Source organism: Eleutherodactylus coqui, chromosome 2, assembly GCF_035609145.1.
Source record: "Eleutherodactylus coqui strain aEleCoq1 chromosome 2, aEleCoq1.hap1, whole genome shotgun sequence".
In the NCBI taxonomy this organism is placed as follows: domain Eukaryota; kingdom Metazoa; phylum Chordata; class Amphibia; order Anura; family Eleutherodactylidae; genus Eleutherodactylus; species Eleutherodactylus coqui.
The window spans coordinates 246,364,738-246,385,969 of record NC_089838.1 but is presented as its reverse complement, the minus strand read 5'-3'; the positions used below and the strand labels follow the sequence as shown (position 1 = coordinate 246,385,969).

The window sequence follows — 21,232 nt, the reverse complement described above, 5'->3', positions numbered from 1 at the left end:
GAAGTGAAACCAGCCTTTCACTACGCCAGTGTAATGTATGTCTCTGCCTAGAAAGCTCCATTGTTTAGAATTTGCTGCTTTCCATTTCGGCATGTAGGTAGGTTGGTGGTGTAGAACATAAAACTGAAATAGTGTTAGAATTGTGCAGATCCTTTCTCTGTAATAACTGTTTGTGCAACTCACTAATATAGAATTGTAGGTTCAAGTTTACCAAAGGCGAATTTCTAATATGAACTTGAAACAGTTTACACAATAACACGCAAATCAAATTCTCAAACTGTAGTTTAATGTATTACAAAATTACAAAAAGTAGAAAATGTATGTACAAAAGTAAAAATACATATGTACACTAAACCACAATTGCTGCACAGCCAGGAAAGATCTATACAAGGATTAAGTAGATTTTTAGTGTTTTTAATAAATGTGGAATTTCAAGTGTGTTTGTCCACTATACAAACTGGAGGTAGCCAATGAGTTACTTAAACCACAATGAAGCCAAGGCACTAACCAAGATCTACTGTAGTAACAAATTATCATATAAGGCACAGTCTCAAACACTACAACATTATAAAAATATAAATAATAAAAAAAGGCTGTCTCAGCTGTGAAAATACAAACAATTTTTCACTTTATACTGTACCTGTGGTATTCAGGTATCAGCGCTAAGGCATGAAAGAACTGCATTAATTGCAGATACTTAGTATATTGACTGCGACTGCAAGCAGGGGCAATCTAAAATCAGACTGGTTTCAAATGACTGAAATATGGATGAATCTTAAGATCCATATTATTGGCGCATCCCATATCCTTCTAAACTGGACATACCTCAAGACAGAAACTTATGGGATGTAGGTTCGGTTCTACAGAACCATAAGATATCCATGTATTGCCCTGTATTAGAGCAGAAGTATAAACCCTTCTAAGGCTTTCAAGCTTGAAAAAGGCCACCTGAGGCCGAAACCTAGCTTTTCAATGAACATGAAAGAATAAAATTTTCTTTTATTGAAATATCACCATTCATGCTGCCACGTCTTTGCTACACTGCCGTATTGTGGATGCTTTTTTTTGCAACTGTGCATCCCAGCCGGACAGCATGTCTGCTGATTCGAAATCCGAGTATCATATATTATGATGCTCAGAGTTTGAGTCAGGAGACCGGGGGTCAGGCTGAGACGCACCTCCACATCAGAAATGCAAAATCGCGGCCAAAGTACAGTGCTGTGTCAGTGGCCTTAAACCGTAATCAAGTAGTTTGATGCAGCTTGTGGCTCTCTACACCATCCCCGCAGTGGGTACCTTCACACTTCATCAGCATAAGTCATAGTACACCTGCTCAGGCCTACAGTGGGTTTTTCCGGACATCAATCATCTCGACATTAGACATAAAAGGCATAATGCTTATGTTACATCTACGAACATCTCTCCGAGATTTGGGATGGTACATAGCAGCTCTTTGACTAACACCATCGTTCGGCTGTACCACTCTGGTATTCAATGTTTCAATCATATTTTCTCGATGCCTAAGATCTTCTAGAGCAGTCTGTTCTTCAGAAGGCAGAGAGGAACGTCTCCATGTGGGAGGTAATGGGCCACGTACCAAATCTTCCCTAGGCCTCAAGCTTCGGTCAGGAGCAAGAGATTGAACATTTAGATCTACAGCAACATTATTTTGTTCTTCTGTCGATCCAGCTAAAGGGACTTGTCTATCTGTGCTGCTGGGAAGAATTCTTCCATCACCTAGAGTCACTGGAGAAAAAAAAGCAATAAATAAGAGGTGCAATGCTAATAAGATCAAATGCCATGTCAAGCTTCATGAAATCTCTTGTACCTTTCCCATGAGTTCCTTGAGGATTAAGTGGAGGGACAGACATTTTATTTAGTCTTTGACTCAGCTCCTGATGTGCCCACATATACCAGCCAAGTTCCTTCTCCAGCATCTGTATTCTACCTTCATATTGTCTCTTGCTTCCAGCTAGTCCCTCACCCATTTGGTCTGAAACGATAGAATGATATATATTAGCTTGCCTTAGACAAACAAATTTGAAAGAAACTCTATTAAAAAAAAAACTTAGCAAAAAACATAAAAAGTCTCCAATATACAGAGAGATCACTTACACTATAATATAAAATAAATGAAAAAATGAAAAATAAAATTATATATAAAAAATTTGACAACTTTTATGAACTATTTGACATTTCTAGGATACATCATATACAGTAACATATTTAGAAAATTACTGAGCGTATAAATGAATCAAAGTTTTGTTCTGCAACAAGTTATCTTATTTTAACCCATTAAAAAACTGTTTAACGCCATAAACCCCATTGTAAAAAAGCAATTAAAAGTGCAAATAAATTAATTGTTACACAGAAAGTTATCACTTGTTAAGTCCCATTTACACGCAATGATTATCGCTCAAAATTCGTTCAAACGATGTCCTTTGAGTGATAATCGTTGCATGTAAATGCTACCATCGTTTGCTTTTTGTTCGGCTGGCCAGCTCATAGCAGGAACGGCACGCTGTGATTCTCCACGGGAGCGCTGATAACATTGTTTTCAACTGCTGTCCCATGGGAGAACAATGGAGCTGTATGCAGATAACAGACCACCCGCTGTTATCTGCATACATCGAAGGGAGGCTCATTTGCATGCAAATGAAGCTAATAAACTACTAATAGGCATTAGTACTCATTAGCAGTTTAAGCAAAAGGATCGCTCAAACTGTCATTCAAGCTATCTTTTGAACAAATTTTGAGCGATCTTTAAAAATCATCCTAGGGCCCTTTTTATGGGACTATCGTCAGGCGCAGAAGTTCCCCACAATCATCCCAGTGATAATTGCTCCTGTGCTTTCATACAGGAGCGATGATCATTGAGTGAATTGGGACAGAGCACTCTGGAGATCGCAAGCAGCACCTGCCTCTATTTGCAATAAACAGGCAGTCATTCATAGATGAGCGACTGCTTGCTTACACAGGCAGATTGTCGTTCAGTTTTTATGCCTGAACAACGAACACTAAGCAAACAAATTTTCGGTCAGCATTCAGTCGTTGGCAGCCCTTACACTGAAAAATTATCATTCAGATTCCCGAGATCCAGCTATAGTCTGAATGATTATTGTTCCATGTAAAAGGGCCCCACAAGCAGCGCTCGGTAATTCAATGAATGGCCGAGCTCTGTCTGTGATTGGCTTAGCGCTGTGACTAATCACAGGCAGCGCTCAGCTGACAATGAATTGCTAATCTTTGCCTGTGATTGGCTGAACGCTCAGCCAGTCAGATGCAGCCCTTTCAGTAGGCGGGGATTTTAAATCCCGGCCTGCTGAAAGAACTTCATTACAGTGACGGGACCCAAGCAGTTAGACATGCCTGAGCCCCGGCAACGGTGGACAGGTGAGTATGTATATTTTTTTATTTTTTACACATGCTAGAGATGATTTTCAGGGAAGGGCTTATATTTAAAGCCCTTCCCTTAAAATCAGTGCAGGGGTTGCTGGCAGACCATTGCTTTCAATGGGCAGCCGCAGCCCCAATGAAAGCAATGGTGCACGGACCATGCATTTCCCACCCTAGGCTTATACTCAAGGCACCTAATTTTCCCAGTTTTTTTTTGGTAAAATTAGGTGCCTCGGCTTACACTCGGGTTGACTAATACTAGAGTATATACACAGTACTTTTTTTTTTAAATGCTACCATTTTTGTAAAAACCGTAAAAGCAAAAAAAAAATTGTAATAATTGGAAAACCATTTGCAGGATCTCATTGGAGTTATATTCTTTCTTGTATTTTACTATGCTGCCTGGCAATTAGCCGTGATCTGCATGCAGTTACAGCATATAAATTAGGGTGCGTACGGGGACCCATACTGTTAATATAAGAATTATCAGTGATAAATTTATGCCCGTTTGTACAACAGTAATGCAAATAAAAACTAGATATAATTGCAATATGATAATGGCCTTAGGGCTATTAAAAAAAACAAAAAACAACAATGTAACTTTATGCTATTGTTCACGCAGCATTGTATAACACAAGTTCTGTAGTGAGCAGAGAGTATGATACGGCACCTTGACATTGTTTCAGCAAGAGCTGTATGTTGCGTTCATGCTCCTTTTGCTGCAAGGTAAGTTGACGATCCATTTCTAGGCGTTGTCGTTCCAAAGCAACCTCAAGCCAGCATATCATTTGATGCTGCTCCTCTAACTTCATTTCCAGCTCTGAGAAGGAAATCTGTAATTTGTGCTCCTCCTCCCGCAGTGTAACAACCTGTAGAAAACAAAAAGTGGCTACAATGGGCACATTGAATTTGAATGCAAGTATCTGGTTAATGTATGGGAATTTTGCTCACCTTAGCTATGCCACTTAAGTGGGTTCCCTATCTGAAGCCGCATTTACAAACAGCAATTATCGCTCAAAATTTGTTCAAACGATGTCTTTTGAGCGATAATCTTTGCGTGTAAATACTACCATCATTAGCTTTTTGGCCAAACGATGATTTTTAGTTCAGCATAAAAAATATTGTTCGGCCAGCCATCTCATAACAGGGACCGCAAGCTGTGACTCTCAGCGGGAGCGCTGATAACATTGTTTTCAGCTGCAGTCCCATGGGAGAACATTGGAGCTGTATGCAGATAACAGACCACCCGCTGTTACCTCCATACTGTGAAGGGAGCTTTATTTAAATGCAAATGAAGCTAATCAGCTACTAATGTGCATTAGTGGCCATTAGTAGCTATGCAAAATGATGGCTCAAAACTGTCACTCACACTGTCTTTTGAGTGAATTTTGAGCAATCATCTTTGCGTGTAGATGGGGATTTATAAAGTGATTGTTTATCACCAAATTTTGCCATTACGTTATGAATAGTGAGTGTCAGACGTCAATGGCCCCCACTGATTCAGACCGAGAACTGGTTTTTTGCTGGACCCCATCAATGTTATTCTCTGCACTGGAGTGCACCAACCACCTAACAATATATCGTCACTATGGTAGATGAGGAAACCTCTTTAACCCCTTAAGGACATGGCCTATTTTGGCATTGAGGACCAAGCGATTTTTGGTGGATTTTCATCTCCATTTTTCAAAAGCCATAACTTTTTTATTTTTCCGTCGCCGCGGCCGTATAAGGGCTTGTTTTTTGCGTGGCGAACTATAGTTTTTATCGGTGTCATTTTTGGGTACATAGACAATATCGTAAAACTTTAATTATTTTTTTATGATAACAGGGAGAGAAAACGACTGAAATGTGCCATAGATTTTTTTTTTTTTACAGCGTTAATCATGCAGCATAAATGACACACTAAATTTTTTCTGCGGGTCGGTACGGTTACAACGATACCAAAATTCTTATATTTTTTTTAGGTTTTTACACTTTTTTGCAATAAAAACCCTTTTTTTGGAAATCTTTTTTTCTCTATAGCTGCATTCAAAGTCCTGTAACTTTTTTATTTTTCTATGTACGGAGCTCTATGAGGGCTTATTTTTTTGCGAGACGAGCTTTAGTTTTTATTGGTACCATTTTGGGGATGTATGGCTTTTTTGATCACTTTTATTGCATTTTTTGGGAGGCAAAATGACAAATATTTGCATTTTGCCTCTGTTTTTTAGGGTTTTTTTAAAACGCTTTTTGCTGTACAAAATAAAAAGCATGTTCAACGTTTTGTACACGTCGTTACGGATGCGTGAATACCAATTATGTGGGGTTTTAATTTTTTTTTCCTTTTTTTATGCTAATATTAAAAAAAGGGGTTTTTTTAACCTTTTTTTTTTTTACACTCTTTTTTTACATTTTTCTTTTCTTTTTTTTTTACACACTTTGTGTCCCTCTGGGGCACTTACAGTACAGCACTTATGATCACTGTGATAAGGCATGGCAGAGCTGCTTAAAAAGAACCTGCCATCAATTATAATCACCATAATCTATGTTATGGTGCTTCCAGTTTAGGTGATGTGGAGCCCAGGGAGCTGTCTGATATTGACCCAGTCCCCCATTCCTGCAGTGTAGCCCGCAAAAAAGTCAGCGTGTGAACACCAGCATAACTTTTTTTTTCAAAATGCTGTACATGCGAACTCCCACAGAGATTAATGAGGGTACGTGCATACAAACTTCTGACTTCCCCAGGGGACACCGCAGGAACAGGTGACTGTGCGAGTATGAAAAGAGGCTTCCTGGACTCCACATCCCCTAAACTTTTTCTTTTAGACCTTGTGAAAAGGGCATTCAGGAAAATATATTTCACGTGTATTTTACCTGGACAATAGTGAATAAAAAGTCATAAACCACTGAAGATAGAGAAACATGTTTATGTAAGAACCATAATTATTAATGACTATAAACATAATTTGGCACATTTATGACAAATCTGGCATGTTTCGGCTATGGCCAGCTATAGAGGTGTGAAAAGTTACAATTGTTAGATGTTTTAGTGCTTGGGGCCCCTACCGATTCTCAAAGAAATAGAGCAACCCAAGCTCACTGTAAACCCTTCCTCTACAAGAGGAGTAATACCTCATCACTAAAATTAGTTTGGGAAATAGGAATGAGTGCCCTGAACTTGTGAGTATATGACAGATTCTGTGTGAACCTTATAACAGGTATTCAGACCTCAACCGATCACATATTTGATAGTCTAAGGATATGCCTTCAAGATTTACTTCCAAAGATGATAAAAAGATCAGCACTACTGGTCCAGTCTGGATGGGTTAGGTCAGACAATTTGATTTTCCATTTTCATTCTAATCCCTTTATGGCCAAACATTGTTTCCAGAAAGAGGAATACATACCTTGTCAAAGTATTTACAGAGGAGAGCCCGAGTTTCTGAAGATGACAGATAACTAAGCTTCGCCATGAGGTTCATCTCACACTGGGAGAGAAGGCTGGCGGAGGCACGGAGGACCCGCTGTCTACGGGTGATTGATTCATTCTTGTATTCAATAGCGGCATCGAGAGCTTCTATAGCCTCATCCAGCTGGAAAAGGATTCTTTCTTCCTAAACAGGTAAAAAAGGGAGAGGAATCATTACACAGAAAGCGACAAGCACCATTACTACCTTTGCTTTGAATATTCAAAATCGCACAATGAATCAGTTGCGCTTCCTTTTTTTAATAAGCCATGTTCATTGCAAGAACTACTGAAAAAGAACTGTTCATATAAGAGTAAATATGAATTGCGAGTTGCACCCAAGAAACTCGAGTTCAACTCGCATATGCTCACTCAGGGTTTCTTAATGAGATTGTCTCCTCATTGCTTAAGGGCTCATGTCCACAGGTGGGTTTGAATTCCAGGATCTGCGTGGGGTGCCTGCGTGGATGATCCGGAGTTCAAGCCGTCCATAGACAATCATGGGCGCCTATAGCTCAATTAAAGCATGCGGGTTTGTTTTTCGGACATTCCGGTCCGGAAAACATATCGCAGCATGCTCCATTTTGCCGCGGATCCCGCAGGGATGGCTTCTATTGAAGTCAATGGAAGCGGTCAGATTTGCAGCACACCTAGAACTGTCACTCTGGGTCCCGCGGGAAAGCATGGAGGAGACGGTGGACGACCCGCACGCATCTGGACTGGTAAGTAATGTCCTCGTGCCACGGGCAGGGTGGGATCATGCGGTGTAGCTCCTGCCCACAGAGCCCGATCCGCCCTTGGACATGAGGCCTAATTGCAATCTGTGGGAGAACCAACCAGAAAATGTTCATATTCTCTGCAGTGCCACCACAGGACAGATGAAGAAATGCACACATACCTTTGCTATTCATAGGGTTTTCAGAGAAATAGTAGTGATGGGTAGCTTGTCAATAGAGGTCTGCCAACTGGGTCCATGGCCGATCAGCTGATCGGGTGCCTACTTTCATTGCCTCTACAAACAGGGATATGAGAAGGAAGCTCCTGTTCCAACTCCTTTGTAGTGGCCAGCACCTGTAACTCCAGGTACAGCTCATTAAAATCAATGAGAGCTGCGCCTACAGTCACAAAGGCCACCCACTACACAAGGGCCGTTGCAGCAACTTCTGCTCCCTATTTCTGTGTCTAGTGGCACTGACATCAGGCTCCCGTTCAGCCACCAACTTTTAATGACCAACCTTGAGGATAGGTCATCAATAGTATTTGCGTGGAAAACCCCTTTAACGACTGAATGAGAAAGATTTTTGTCTTAAGTACAAACAAAGAATTTATGAACTTTTTTTTACAGGAGTAGTCATAGAGTTCCAGAAATGAAACTAAAATTGCAGGAAATGTCCTAAAACAAAGGGGGGAAAAAAAACTACTTTTCCCACAGTTTCAGCACTACTCCAGCAGTTCCCACTGGTCTTCGTTTACATTCTATAGCAAAGACATGCTGTACATCCACCTGACCACTGATGCTATAATCATTGGCCTCATCAGCCACCTGCAGTACATGCTAGCATCATTACTGACCAGAGCTTGGTCGCGGTGGTCTTGTAACTCTATGCCCGTCATCAGCCCAGGAAAGTAAACAAAGACCAGTGAGCCCCATCGGAGCATTGGTACTAGAGCAGAAAGGGATTTCTCATCAGGTGAATGTTGTTTGACTTTATTTTATAGCATTTCCTGCAGCCAATTTAACATCTTGTATTCTCAAACAGCCCCTAAAAAGGCAAACAAAACACCCCCACAGAATATAGACTGATGAAAATCACCTCAGCAGAAAGCAGGTTGCCCTGGCGCATCTTCTCATCTATGTCCACCCTTTGCTTTAACAGGAGTTCTTTCTCTTGTCTCAGGTTGTTGATTTCATCTCGTATACGCTGTTGGTCATAAGCGCTGCCCTCGCGAAGCTGTCCATTCTTTTCTGACAACTCCTTCTCCAAATCTTCAATGCGGCTAGATACACGCACAATATCGTTGCTCAAAGCCTAAAAGTTGCAGATCAGAGCAGGTTGTAAATACATTATTCATAAGAACTGGATATTTGTTACTTACCATAAAATCCATTTCTCATATCGCTCATTGGGGAACATAGCAAGACCTTGGGTATAGCTACTGCCCCTAAAAAAGGATGAAAAAACAATAATCTTCCGCGCTCCTGTTGTCGATCCCTCGGTAAAAATGAATCACTTAGGGTCTATAACCCAATTTCCAAGAATTTCATTTATTAAAAATGTATAAATAAAAGTAACATAACGTTACCAAAGACTAATATACAACGCGTTTCGGTGTCCTAATCAACGCCCTTCTCAAACATATCACAGCCTTGATCCATGCCCCAAGAGAATAAAAGGCTATGAAGTTCAAAGTATATACATTTCATGAGCTACTATTCCTTATTTTCCTGCTGGTTCTTCAGTCTTCTTGAAGGTGGAGTTCTGTGCCTTACCAGTCCTGTCAGACCTTTACTACAAAGTGTGGAAGCATGTCTCCTCTGCTAGTAGCCAAGGCAAAGCAAGACTATGGTTAAATTGAAGTCGAAAAGAGGCCTTCTATACTTACACCTTATGAAAGGCAGAAGAGCTCCTCCTCCAGTTTAATCTATTCTTGACTGTGGATGTCAGTCATGCAGTTGTCCATTTCTGCAATGTAGCAGGTTAAGAGAGCCAAAACGTGGGACTTAAAGGGGTTGTCCCGCGGCAGCAAGTGGGGTTATACACTTCTGTATGGCCATATTAATGCACTTTGTAATATACATCGTGCATTAAATATTGGCCATACAGAAGTTATACACTTACCTCCTCCGGTGCTGGTGTCCCCGTCTCCATGGCGCCGACTAAAGCTGCACATGTCTTTTGCGCATGCGCAGACCAGCTCCCGGCGCGAGCACGCCGGAGCGGCCCCATTCAGCAGAGCAGAAGACCGGACAGCGCAAGCGCGTCTAATGGGAGGAGAAGGCAGATTTAGTCGGCGCCATGGAGACGGGGACGCCAGCACCGGAGGGGGTAAGTGAATAACTTCTGTATGGCTCATATTTAATGCACGATGTATATTACAAAGTGCATTAATATGGCCATACAGAAATGTATAACCCCACTTGCTGCCGCGGGACAACCCCTTTAATCTGCCGCAGGATGCTAATCATCATTGATGTGAACGCATCATTAGGCATGCCATTCCTGTAGGGTTCTGAAACTAACCCAAACGGGAAATAGACACCAAATAGATCTGGTGTATGAGTGGTACACTGAATATCTGAAGTTCCTGAATAATGATTGTAAGTGGTGAATGAAGTAGTCTCAGTGGAGAGTGACCAGTACATCAGAAATACGTAGGTCTGAATGGTCCAAAATCTGTGCTGTCAAGTTGGAATGTTTCTTCCAAAAATAAGACCTACCCAGATTTTTGGGGAGGCTTGAAATATAAGCCCTACTCTGAAAAGAAGCCCTAGCTGCATCACATTAAAAAAAGGAATACTTACCTAGCAGGCTCGGTCCAGGTGCTCCTGCTGCTGTCCGGAGCTCCACCGTCCGTCCTGCAGTCCTCGTTCACCCACAGAAGATCACTTCTTGGTTACCGGATTCATAAATCCCACCTCCAGGAAGCAATGGCTCTGATTGGCTGAGCAGCGCTCAAGAACCAATCAATGCAGTGCTTGATGAAACAATGCAATGGTTGTGATTGGTTCATGGAACTACACACACTCATGCATTTGGATGAGCTGGGAGTAGAGAAATCAGACGCATGGGAAGGAAACTACCGTATATGGAGGGTGTGGTTGGATTTCAGATCCTCAGTTGGACTCGAGAGATGGATAGAGTCAGGAACCATATGAGGGGATGGGACCCTGCTCTGGGGAGTAGACCCTTTCAAGGAGTATATCCTACTTCCAAATCGCTCACCCCCTTTACCCCTTTTTTTTTTATGAACCTTTCCTTCTGTTTTAGTTTTTGAGGTGGTTTCCCAGTTAAAATAAGTCTCAAAATTTGAAATAATAGAGAAAATAGCAGAAAAACTCCTACAATGCAAATACTTCAAAAAGTTGGGTAAGAGATGCTGTCCGACTGTTGATTTTCGGGTAGTGTAATATATTTTCTGATTAACCGATATGTTTGAGCTGTGCCCCCCCCCCCCTTCTGTCCCCTGCCGTCATCATCATCTACAGGTTGATTACAGGTGGAATACTACACCAAGCTGGCCCTTTTCCCCATCCTACCTTTTTCCACCTTGTTACTTGATACCATGTATAATGGAAAATGTTTAATAAAAATCTTTTGAACCTAAAACTATCGCTGGATCGCTGGCCTCTCATTGCATGTAAATGCTCCCCGCTCAGCGCTTCACTCAACAATCCAGCAGCAAAGTCTGCCAGTCTAAACTCTCAGCACAAGTGCTAAAGACCTTAGCAGTGATGTCAGCACTCATGCAGTCGTTTAACTGACTCTCGTCCTGTGTAAAAGGGGCATAACTCTTGCTATGGAAGGGATCGTCAGGGTTGACTGATGGTGGAGAGAACTGCCTAGCCTGGTCGGTGTTCTGTGTAACAAGAAAGGGCAGTCATTTGCCAGGCAAAAGTACCAACTGGAAGGGCTTAAGAATGTTCCTTGGAGTTACCCTGACGAGCCAGTTGAAGCCTCGTCCAGAGAGCACAATCACCGATGATAAGTATAGCCAGTAACTGTGAGAACTTGGGCTGGAAGTCAAGGTATCCCGTCATGCCACACAGCCTCAACCACTCTGCTGCTACTGAGATTTTTCATAATCTAGCATAGATTGACATGCTGTCTACAGAGGGGATTAAAAGAGTTTCAAAAACCACTACAATTGACTGCCCTGAACATCAGATACACGGCTGAGGAGGGGAATCTACAAACGCAAAAAACTGCTCCGCTTCTGTGGGAAGTGACAAAGCAGATGCTCAAAAGAACTGCAAAATTATGTTCAGTACCGAGATTAAACATATGGCGGGGGAGCTTAATGAAGCCGAAGGGAGGCTGCTACGATAGAGGAGCCATGTCAACGAATAGTAGCAATACTATATGCTTGTTCTGAGGAAGTAGAAATGGGCTGTGTGATATTTGACATTACAATATGGTTATGAAGACACTGGCTGACTGATATTAAAGACTAGTAATAATTAGGAAATTATAGTTCCAGTGTTTCTGGTGGCGCCACACAGCACTGCTACATGCACGTCATACACACAGCTCTGCTACATACATTGTTCATCGCATATAACAGGGATCAGAAGCAGCACAGCACTGGAGATGAAGGACCTGTGATGAGATCACCGCATGCTCCACCCCTGATCATAGGACGGCGACGTCATCAAAAGGTCCTGCATCCTTGTGCAAATTACGGGCGGACTACAAACCCCCTGCGGCCTCAGTTGCTATGGAATACTAATGAACGCGTAGCCATACAGCAGACGTGCCTGCAGGACCTGTGATGATGTCACAGTCATGTGATCAGGGACAGAGCATGTAACTCCCCCACTGGGGATGAAGGACCTCTAATGACATCATCAGGGGCAGAGCATGTAAGTCACTCACAAATCCACTCACTCACGGACAGGTCATCGTAAGTATTCTGATTATGTAGTTTGATTAGGTAGTTACCACTCCAGCTATTGCAAAAATACCATAACTACATTCGAATATGGAGTCTAATGACATACATTAACACTTCAAGGAAGGTAATGAAGCAACCTGCAGATGTTCCTCTGACTGCATGATCAAGCTATATAGTCAATCTAGTAGTAACAGTTGTTTGACCTATGGAAGGTAGTACTGTAGATCAGTGTTCCCCAACTCCAGTCCTCAGGGACCGCCAACAGGTCATGTTTTCAGGATCTGCCTCAGACATTGCCACAGGTGTTCTTGCTATAGGATATCCTGAAAACATGACCTGTTGGTGGTCGCTGAGGACTGGAGTTGGGGACCCCTGCTGTAGATGACGTCAGATACCATGTCTCAGAGTAATTTAGTTACTCTGCCCAGAAGGGTGTAATGGGACTGTCTGATACTAGCAAATACTGCATAATCATTACTAGTACCGAGGCTAGTAGTAATAAAGTTATTTGGTGTATGACGGGGAATGAGCGATTGGCACTTCAATCATTACATACTCAAGATACAGAGTCAACCAGTAAGGCCTCATTCACATGAACGTATGTGTAAAACGCTGCAGGTGTCTGGCACCGTCTTACTGGTCTTTGTGATGCCAGCTCTGCCGGCAGAGACCATGTATGGCAGCAAGTGTACTGCACATGACTGTATTTTATGCATGTGGTCATGTGCAGGGTGACTCTGTCTTAATTCCCCACCGCTTCATAGCAGGTACTGCCGAGCAAGAGCATGCTGCAATCGTAATACGTGATGAAAATACAGTAGTATGAATGAGCCCTAAGACATAGATTCCTGCTATTGAGGGGGAATGAAGCGGCCCGACGCTTGCTTCACTGTCTAATCATGTTGGATACAGGGTTGAGCAGTAAAACTATTCTTCATCTTATGGAGGCAATGAGGTTGTCTAACAACTAGATACGGATTCTAGCACAAATACAATGATCCTCCCATGGAAGTGGGTAAAGAGAGAGCCTGAGGTTTGCAATCACTGCGTTATGTCAGGTATAGAATCTAACAGTAACATATTTATTCCTCCTGGGGGGAGCATTGGTGCTGCTCGAAAGCCCATTTATACGCAATGATTATTGCACAAAATACGTTCAAACGAGCGAAAGTGATAATCATTACATGTAGATGCGAAGCCATCGTGCAGTACTCGTTCACTTGTCGTTTATCGCTGAGTTTCAGCCTGCATAAAAATAGTCGTTAGTTCGTTCGCTTGTCGTTAGGTTTAAACAGTAGTTGTTCAAACGACTTGAGGGGAGGGGTGATTGTTTGCCCAGCTAAACATAATGACCCATGTGGCAGAAGACAATGGCTTTATCTTCACACTAACTAAAAACCTTCTGCCTAGAGATTATTCCATTAACACCTGGCCACCTGAGCAAACAACATATACAGCGTTTACATAGGTAATCAGGGAAATGGCAAGGATTTCAAAGCAAAAATGTATTTGAGTCGGTCATTCTTTCATTTGAACGACAATCGTTCGTGTAAAGGGCCCCTTACAATTCTATTTACTGTATCAAATGCAGAGTCTATCCGTAATAAGTAAGGATGAGCGAGTATACTCGCTAAAGCACTACTCGTCCGAGTAATGTGCCTTAGACGAGTATCTCTCTGCTCGTCCTTAAAGATTCGGGGACCGCTGCGGAGCGGGGAGCTGCGGGGGAGAGCGGGGAGGAACGGAGGGGAGATCTCTCTGTCCCTCTCTCCCCTGCTCCCCGCCGCGACTCACCTGTCAGCCGCAGCGGTCCCCAAATCTTTATGGACGAGCAGAGAGATACTCGTCTAAAGCACATTACTCGGACGAGTAGTGCTTTAGCGAGTATACTCGCTCATCCTTAGTAATTAGTTTACTTTGTTAAAAGGAGATAATATGGCAGCCGGATAATGGTGACCATAACACGCCCAGTTGTAACCAGATGACTTCCCCAATGTGAATGGTCCATGAAGCGGAAGGGGGGGGGGGGTTGTTGCTTTCTATTACCTCATAGTCCTGATTAGTGCAGAATATTAGGATATGAGGATTAGGATAGAAGACAATTGAGTAGTCATCATGGATACAAAGTCTCACCGTACTACGATTACTTCTGCTATGAAAATGGTTAACGAGGCGGATGACTTGTGCCATAATTTTGTAGTCATGAGAGATAGAGTCTCACCATAATATAATTACTCCTCCCATGGAAGGGGGTAATGAGGCAGGTGTAAAATTTACTCTGTGTAGTCGAGTCAGACATGAAGATTTACAATACTACAATTACTCCTCCTATGGAAACAAAGTAATGAGGCAGATGACTCATAATCATGAGCGATACAGAGTCCCATCAAAATATGATTACTCCTCCTATGGAAGCGGGTAATTATGCAGATGACCCTTGCCATAATTGTGCGGTCATGAGAGATATGGAGTCTTGCCATAATACAATTACGCCTCTTATGAAAGCGGGTAATGAAAGGATAAATTATGCTTTTCACAGCTGTGTAGTCATGTCACAGGCTCAGGGTACAACAATTACTCCTCCTACAGGGTGAGGGTAATGTGCACTCAAAGTAGGTCCTCTGCCATGCTAATTATGGGCTACAGGAGCACTTGTGTGTCAGGTAAGGATTTTTCTCACTGAGGTGTGATATATGGAATTTTTCCCCTCTGTACTTGGATCATCTCATCTGGCGTTGACAGGACCAGAAGACAACTGCCATGTCACCTGGGAAACATACTAGGCATGAGCTTGGCCACCCTGGATGGTGTGACCCAATCCGCTCCAGATGAGAGCTGGCGGCCCTGAGAGATGGGTTCCGAATGAAGGGGTTTGCCATATCAGTTGTCTGACTTCTACACAGGTTCAGGGAGGGGGAATGGCAGCAGCATTGACTACAGAAAACAATGCTGCTGTTAGTCAACGACATTCTATCTCTAGAGTACTACCTCGACAGGCGATATGGAGACAGTAATGGTTACCAGGGGTCATTTTACCTCGAGGAAATCAGGGGCTGAGTATAATCTACGTATCACTTCAGGCAATCATGCAGATGCAATCTGACTGGTCGCAGGCCATTAGTTAGTCCCTGTTTTAGGGCTTCCCATATCCCATAACCTTGGAAAGATACAGAGCGGGAGAGAGGAAGTCTGAAATGCTTGCCCAGCCCATTGGAAGTCCTGCATGCTTAATGAACCAATTCGAAGGTCAGCCAGCAGAATGCGCCAGTCAGAATTCCTACAAGCCCTAGCAGGCACAACGAAGTCCCGCTTCCCGACCTTAGACTGAAGTCCCATAAGCCGGGACCTAAACTATAAGCACTCGCCCAGCCAGTGGGGTCGAACACAGCGCAAAGCCAGGAAAAGCTCTTCAGGAGTGGATGTTAAGAGACACCTTTCCCTCAGCAGAGGTGTGCACGACCAGGAGGAGGGGGTTGACTGCAGTGCTGAGGGCTACCTGACTAGCAGTGAACACTGAAAGGAATGTGGCGAGGATGGGAAGGTGATGAAAGGGTGAAGATGTGAGGCGATGGCGCCATACTTACTGAATCCAGTTTACTCACCTCATCTTCTTTACTTCAGCTCCGCAGAATATCAGTATTGTCACTGCTTCAGCAAATGTCACTTAATGGTAGAAGATTGCTGGATATGGTGGGGCAGGCGAAAACCTCAGGTGACTTATGGCTAGTGGGAAGCAGAGTAGTTATAGCTGCTCTGTTCCACTTTGTCTTCTGGGAGGAGGGAGTAACAGTATGTCTCATACAGCACTGTTTGCCCTCCTTACCTTTGGACAATCAGGAAAGTCAAGTCATTCCCGATTCCCAACCAGAAATAAGAAAAGACAGAAGACCGTCTGCCTCTTATGGACACCAAGCTAAAACGGATTTATCTTAGTGCCTGCGGGAGGGGTATAGCTGGTAGGAGGATCTAACACTCTTTGCGTAGTGTCCGCCTCCTAATGGCAGTAGCTATACCAAAGGTCTTGCTGTGCTCCCCAATGACACAGATGAGAAACAGTGTTTTACAGAACAACAATAACTGTGAGGCATGCACAAAGCATTTTGAGACATTTTCAAAGTGCATTTAAGTGTCAGGAATGTACAACAGCAGATTATTATTAATAATACACATCAATGTAATTCTTTATACCAATGATTTCTATGTAAATAATATTTGTATTATCAGCATTTAAATGGAAACCAAACAAAAACTAAACTACAAAATCAATTCTATTCAAAGAACAAAACAACGAAGAAGAACGCCCTGATCCCAATAAGCCAACATCTCACCTGGCTGGATCGAAGCCTTTTGATCTCCAAATCGTTCTTTTCCTGTAGAAGCGCTTCTCTTTTAATCAATATACCTTCCTTTTTCTTGAGCTCCTCTTCTAACTCATCCAAGGCACGACGCTGTTCAAGTACTTTATCAATTTCGCTGTCCAGCCATTTCTTCTGCTCTTCAATTTTCTATCAACAACAACAAAAAAAATAGAGAGAGAGATGGTGTGTGTCCTGGAAGATTTGGATACTAAAAAGGGAGATTTGATGGTTAAAATATTGAAGGCAACAACAAAAAGATTATTTTATGTCAATACTCACAAAAGAAAAAGAGAGTGCACAACAGATAAGTACAGCGAGCTGGTCTATGCGAAGATGACTGAACAATTACATAGCCCCTTGGGATGAGACAAGCTCTGTTCTAGGAGACAGCATGAAATCTGCTCAGCCTACCTGCTGCTGCTCCAGACTGATAACTGATCCATTGCTCCCACTTCTTCTTTTCCTTTGAAAAGCTGCAATTTCCTCTGTTTTGATCCTCAGTATCTTTTGTTGCTGTTCGTGCTTTAACTCCAGCTCCTAAAGACAAGGCGGGCAATCTTTTGTTAATTGGACTCCTTCCTACCTAACCACCTGCTGGGCTTTTCTAGGCCCACTTTGAATTTCTTACCACAACAAAAATACTGGACCCTTTGAGGGGGAAAAAAAAAAAGATAATTTTGCATTTTGTAGTGATTAATAGGAACAAGATACACTCCGTGTGTTTGCCTTGCAGATTTCAGCAGTGTGATTAGCAGATTAAGGAGAGCTTTACTGAACCCTTTATTAATACAAATGACTGTTATTAAAAGGATGTTTATATGTTGCTGCCTGAATTGTTACAGTCACCTTCACTCTGTGTCTCCTTTTCTGCATCTCACTTTCAAGTCGCCGCTTCTGATCGGTCTCTTCTTTCAGCTTCTTTTGTAACTGTCCTTGCTGCTGTTTCATTTGCAAGATGTTTTTCTCGAGATCTTGAACACGTTTCACACTCTGGTCGGAGAGTGAAGCCAACTTTTCTGTTGCTTGTTTCTTCTCTTTAAGAACCTGTGCAAATAAAAAAAGATATATGTCTAGCATCCAAATGAATTCTACGTATCAGCGTATAAGTTCTAATTTACATATAACATGGAAAAACCTTGTGAAAGACCTCAAAGATAAAAGCAAAACAATGCCAAGAATCGAATCTGAATGTAGAATAGCCCGTGTTCTTATAGAATAGGTTTTGGTTCCCCAGTTTCAGAGCAGAGTTAACCACTAAAGTGGAGTCACTCATTTATAGCGAATGGAAGCTAAACGTTCTGTACTAAAACAGTAGATTAGTGTGTATTTAATGTATTAGTGAACAGTACATATTTGAAGGAATGCTGCCATCCAAAAGGTGGCGCTGCAGAGGTATTGTTCTATTTCCCTTATTTGCATACTACCCAGAGGAGCATGGGTGGCCTTATAAGTATCCTCACTTACCTTCTTGGTGCTCTCCTTAAGGGGTGCTGCTATCCCTCCCAACTTACATCCATGACACACACCTGCACTTTACTCTGAGCAGCTGCTATTTTCTTGCGGCACTCCTGCAGTTTGCATTTTTCAACTGGATCTCGAGTCTCTTTTCCTTCAAGTTCCTGCAGTTGGCGCTGATTCTCACTAACTTCCATTCGCACTTGTTCTGCCTCAGCCTCCAGTTCAGATATCTTCATACAATACTGCTTATTCATTGCTTGAGCTTCTCTTCCTATCACAAAATATGAAGTCAATCCAACATTTTAAAACATGATCCAGCAGTGTCCCCCTCTGAAGTCGTTGTGCTGCTTTTTGTTTCCCTTAAGGGGAAACAAAACAAGTCTATTGGAGAGTGCGCACGGGAGTCTAAAAAGAGTCAGATTTTCGTGTCGCAACGACTTTAGAGGACACCACTGGAACAAGGGAGTGGGCGAGTATAATGAAGTACGTCACCCAGCTCTGTCATGTCCCCTAACAGCACCATAACCTAGTTTATATTGCTATGCGGATGTGACAGGTCCGCTTTAAAGGGGTTTTTCATGCAGATACCTCATAATAGGTCATCAATAGTTGATCAACTTGGGAATCTAAGCAGAAAACCTCAGCCTTATTAGCTGATCAGGCAGTCGCTATCAACGCCACTGGAGTCAGAGCAGAAGCAGTTGACTACGACCCCTTTTTAGTGTGCTTGGAATTAAAGGTGCAGCACTTGTTAAAATAAGCAACCGCTGTGCTTGCAATTACAAATGCCAACCACTACCCAAGGGTCAGAGCCAACTGCTTTCTCTCCAACTCATGCATTGCGACGCTCACAGACGGTGCTCGATCAGCTGAAGAGCCAGGGTCCCGAGAGGAGGACCCCAGCAAATCAATAGGATAGGTCATCATTAGAATTTCTGTGGAAAAGCCCTTTAAACGGGTTTTTTCAGTAAAGACATTTATCACCTCATCCACAGAATAGGGGATAAATATCTAATAATTGAGGGGTCCTGAATGCCTCACGTGAAAGAAGCAGCATCACAGCGATTGGCCACTGAGCTATGCTATTGGCTGCAGCCTCTACGAAATCAAGTTTACCCGGGTGGGACTGCAGCTGTCAACAGAAACCGTAAGAGGGGAATATTGTGCCCATGCAGGATGCAGTGGGAGTAAGGAGTGCTGAGTATATCACCATTTGTTATTTTAATGGATAGGTTGTCCAGGGTTCTTACAACTCGAACAAGCACTTTAATAAGTGTTTATCAACTAGCAGATTAAAGCCACATGAATCTCACCGGTTTTAACCAGCTCTTTAATAAGCTCTTCTTTCATGCGGATGTTGATAGCTAGCTCCCGGATCTTCTGCTGAGCCTGACGCAGTCTCCACTTGGAGTCCTTTCCTGGACTAGGACTCTCTCTCGGTACACAGTGTTCTCTCTTCTTACTTTGGGCTGTGAACAAAGGAAAGGCTTGAAACAACTACTCAGCCGTTTCATTACATTGACTTAGAAACAAATGACTAGGAAATTAACTGTTCACAGAATGAGGCAAAGAAAAGCAATAAGAATTTGCAAGTAACATCATGAAAGGTTGCCTATGAATCCATTACTGCAGCTGATGCATCTGACCTTATGCAGCACCATATTTATGGGATACCCTGCCCAAAATATTTTATTAACCCCTTAATGCTGCAGGACGTACAGTTAAGTAATAAAAGTAAACACATTTTGCCAAATTTATAATAAAAGAATATAAATAATAAAAACAAAAATACAGATCTGGCATCGTTGCGTCCGTAAAAGTCCGATCTACCAAATTAATGCATTATTTACCCCGCACGATGAACGTTGTCAGAAAAAATAAATAAAGAACGCCAGAAATGCGCTTTGTTGGTCACCCTGTCTCCAAGAAAAAAATGCAATAAAAATGATCAATAAGTCGTAGGTATTCCAAAATGGTACCAACGCAAACTACAGGACATCCTGCAAAAAATGAGCCCTCGCACAACCAGGTCAACGTAAAAAATAAAAAAAGTTATGGCTGTCAGAAGATGGCGGCAGAAAATAATTTAAAAAAAAATTAAATATCTTTGAAAAAAAAAATAAAGGTAGTACAGCAAAAAAACACCCCCAAACTATAAAAGTTTGGTATCGTAGTAATCGTACTGACCCATAGAATAATGTTAGCATGTCATTTTTGTAGCAGTCTGTGCGCCGTACAAACAGGACACTCCCATAGATGGCGGAATTTCAGGAGTTTTCTCATTTTACTCCACTTAGAATTTTTTAAAAGTTTTTCAGTGCATTATATGGTACATTACATAGCACTACTGAAAAATACAACTCATCCCGCAAAAAAACAAGCCCTCGGACATCTATGTCGATGGATAAATAAAAGAGTTATGATTTTTTATAAGGGGGGAGGAAAAAACGAAAGTGGGAAAAAAAAGGGCCATGTCCTTAAGGGGTTAAAGAGTCATTCAAGATTTCGGAAAAGAGTTAGATATGTTCAGTAAATCAAGTGGGGACATTTTGCTATGTGCCAAAGTGGGTCCTGAGTGAAGATTTCATCACTTGCACTATTTGGATTTCTGTGTATTTAATTACATGTGCAATGATTCTGCAGATGCCAACAGCAAATGTTTTATTTGCTCAGTTATTAGTAGGCAATTTCAATGCAAATGCCATGAAAATGAACATACATTCAGACGAGTTTCTGTCCAGCAAGGTTTCTTCCTCATCCTCACTGTCCTGGGTAAGTGTTGGATACTTCAAGTTGTGAGTTGAAGCTATATTTTTTAATTCCACTTTAGAAAGCTTTTTTGACCTACAGTGAGGACGAAAAAATAAATGAAACATAGTCGGAACACAAAAAGAAATGATTTAACATGACAGGCTTCTGTAAATACCCTATAGAAATTGAATTACTTGGAGACACTGATAAA

General features: G+C 42.1%; 1 protein-coding gene across 3 annotated transcripts in view; it reads right to left on the bottom strand.

Annotated features, from left to right (window-relative positions):
- Nucleotides 1-264: 264 nt before the first annotated feature.
- KIF7 (kinesin family member 7) overlaps nucleotides 265-21,232 on the bottom strand; it is a 45,304-nt gene continuing 24,336 nt past the window's right edge. For all 3 annotated transcript variants that reach the window (XM_066592796.1, XM_066592798.1, XM_066592797.1), the window contains exons 9-19: nucleotides 20,990-21,114; nucleotides 19,584-19,739; nucleotides 18,339-18,541; nucleotides 17,659-17,856; nucleotides 17,224-17,349; nucleotides 16,783-16,959; nucleotides 8,656-8,871; nucleotides 6,783-6,989; nucleotides 4,067-4,265; nucleotides 1,829-1,993; nucleotides 265-1,746 (exon numbers count right to left, since the gene is read on the bottom strand). In XM_066592796.1, coding sequence (XP_066448893.1) covers nucleotides 1,340-1,746; nucleotides 1,829-1,993; nucleotides 4,067-4,265; nucleotides 6,783-6,989; nucleotides 8,656-8,871; nucleotides 16,783-16,959; nucleotides 17,224-17,349; nucleotides 17,659-17,856; nucleotides 18,339-18,541; nucleotides 19,584-19,739; nucleotides 20,990-21,114 — 2,179 coding nt within the window. In that variant the 3' untranslated portion in view covers nucleotides 265-1,339. The remainder of the gene's footprint in view (nucleotides 1,747-1,828; nucleotides 1,994-4,066; nucleotides 4,266-6,782; nucleotides 6,990-8,655; nucleotides 8,872-16,782; nucleotides 16,960-17,223; nucleotides 17,350-17,658; nucleotides 17,857-18,338; nucleotides 18,542-19,583; nucleotides 19,740-20,989; nucleotides 21,115-21,232) is intronic.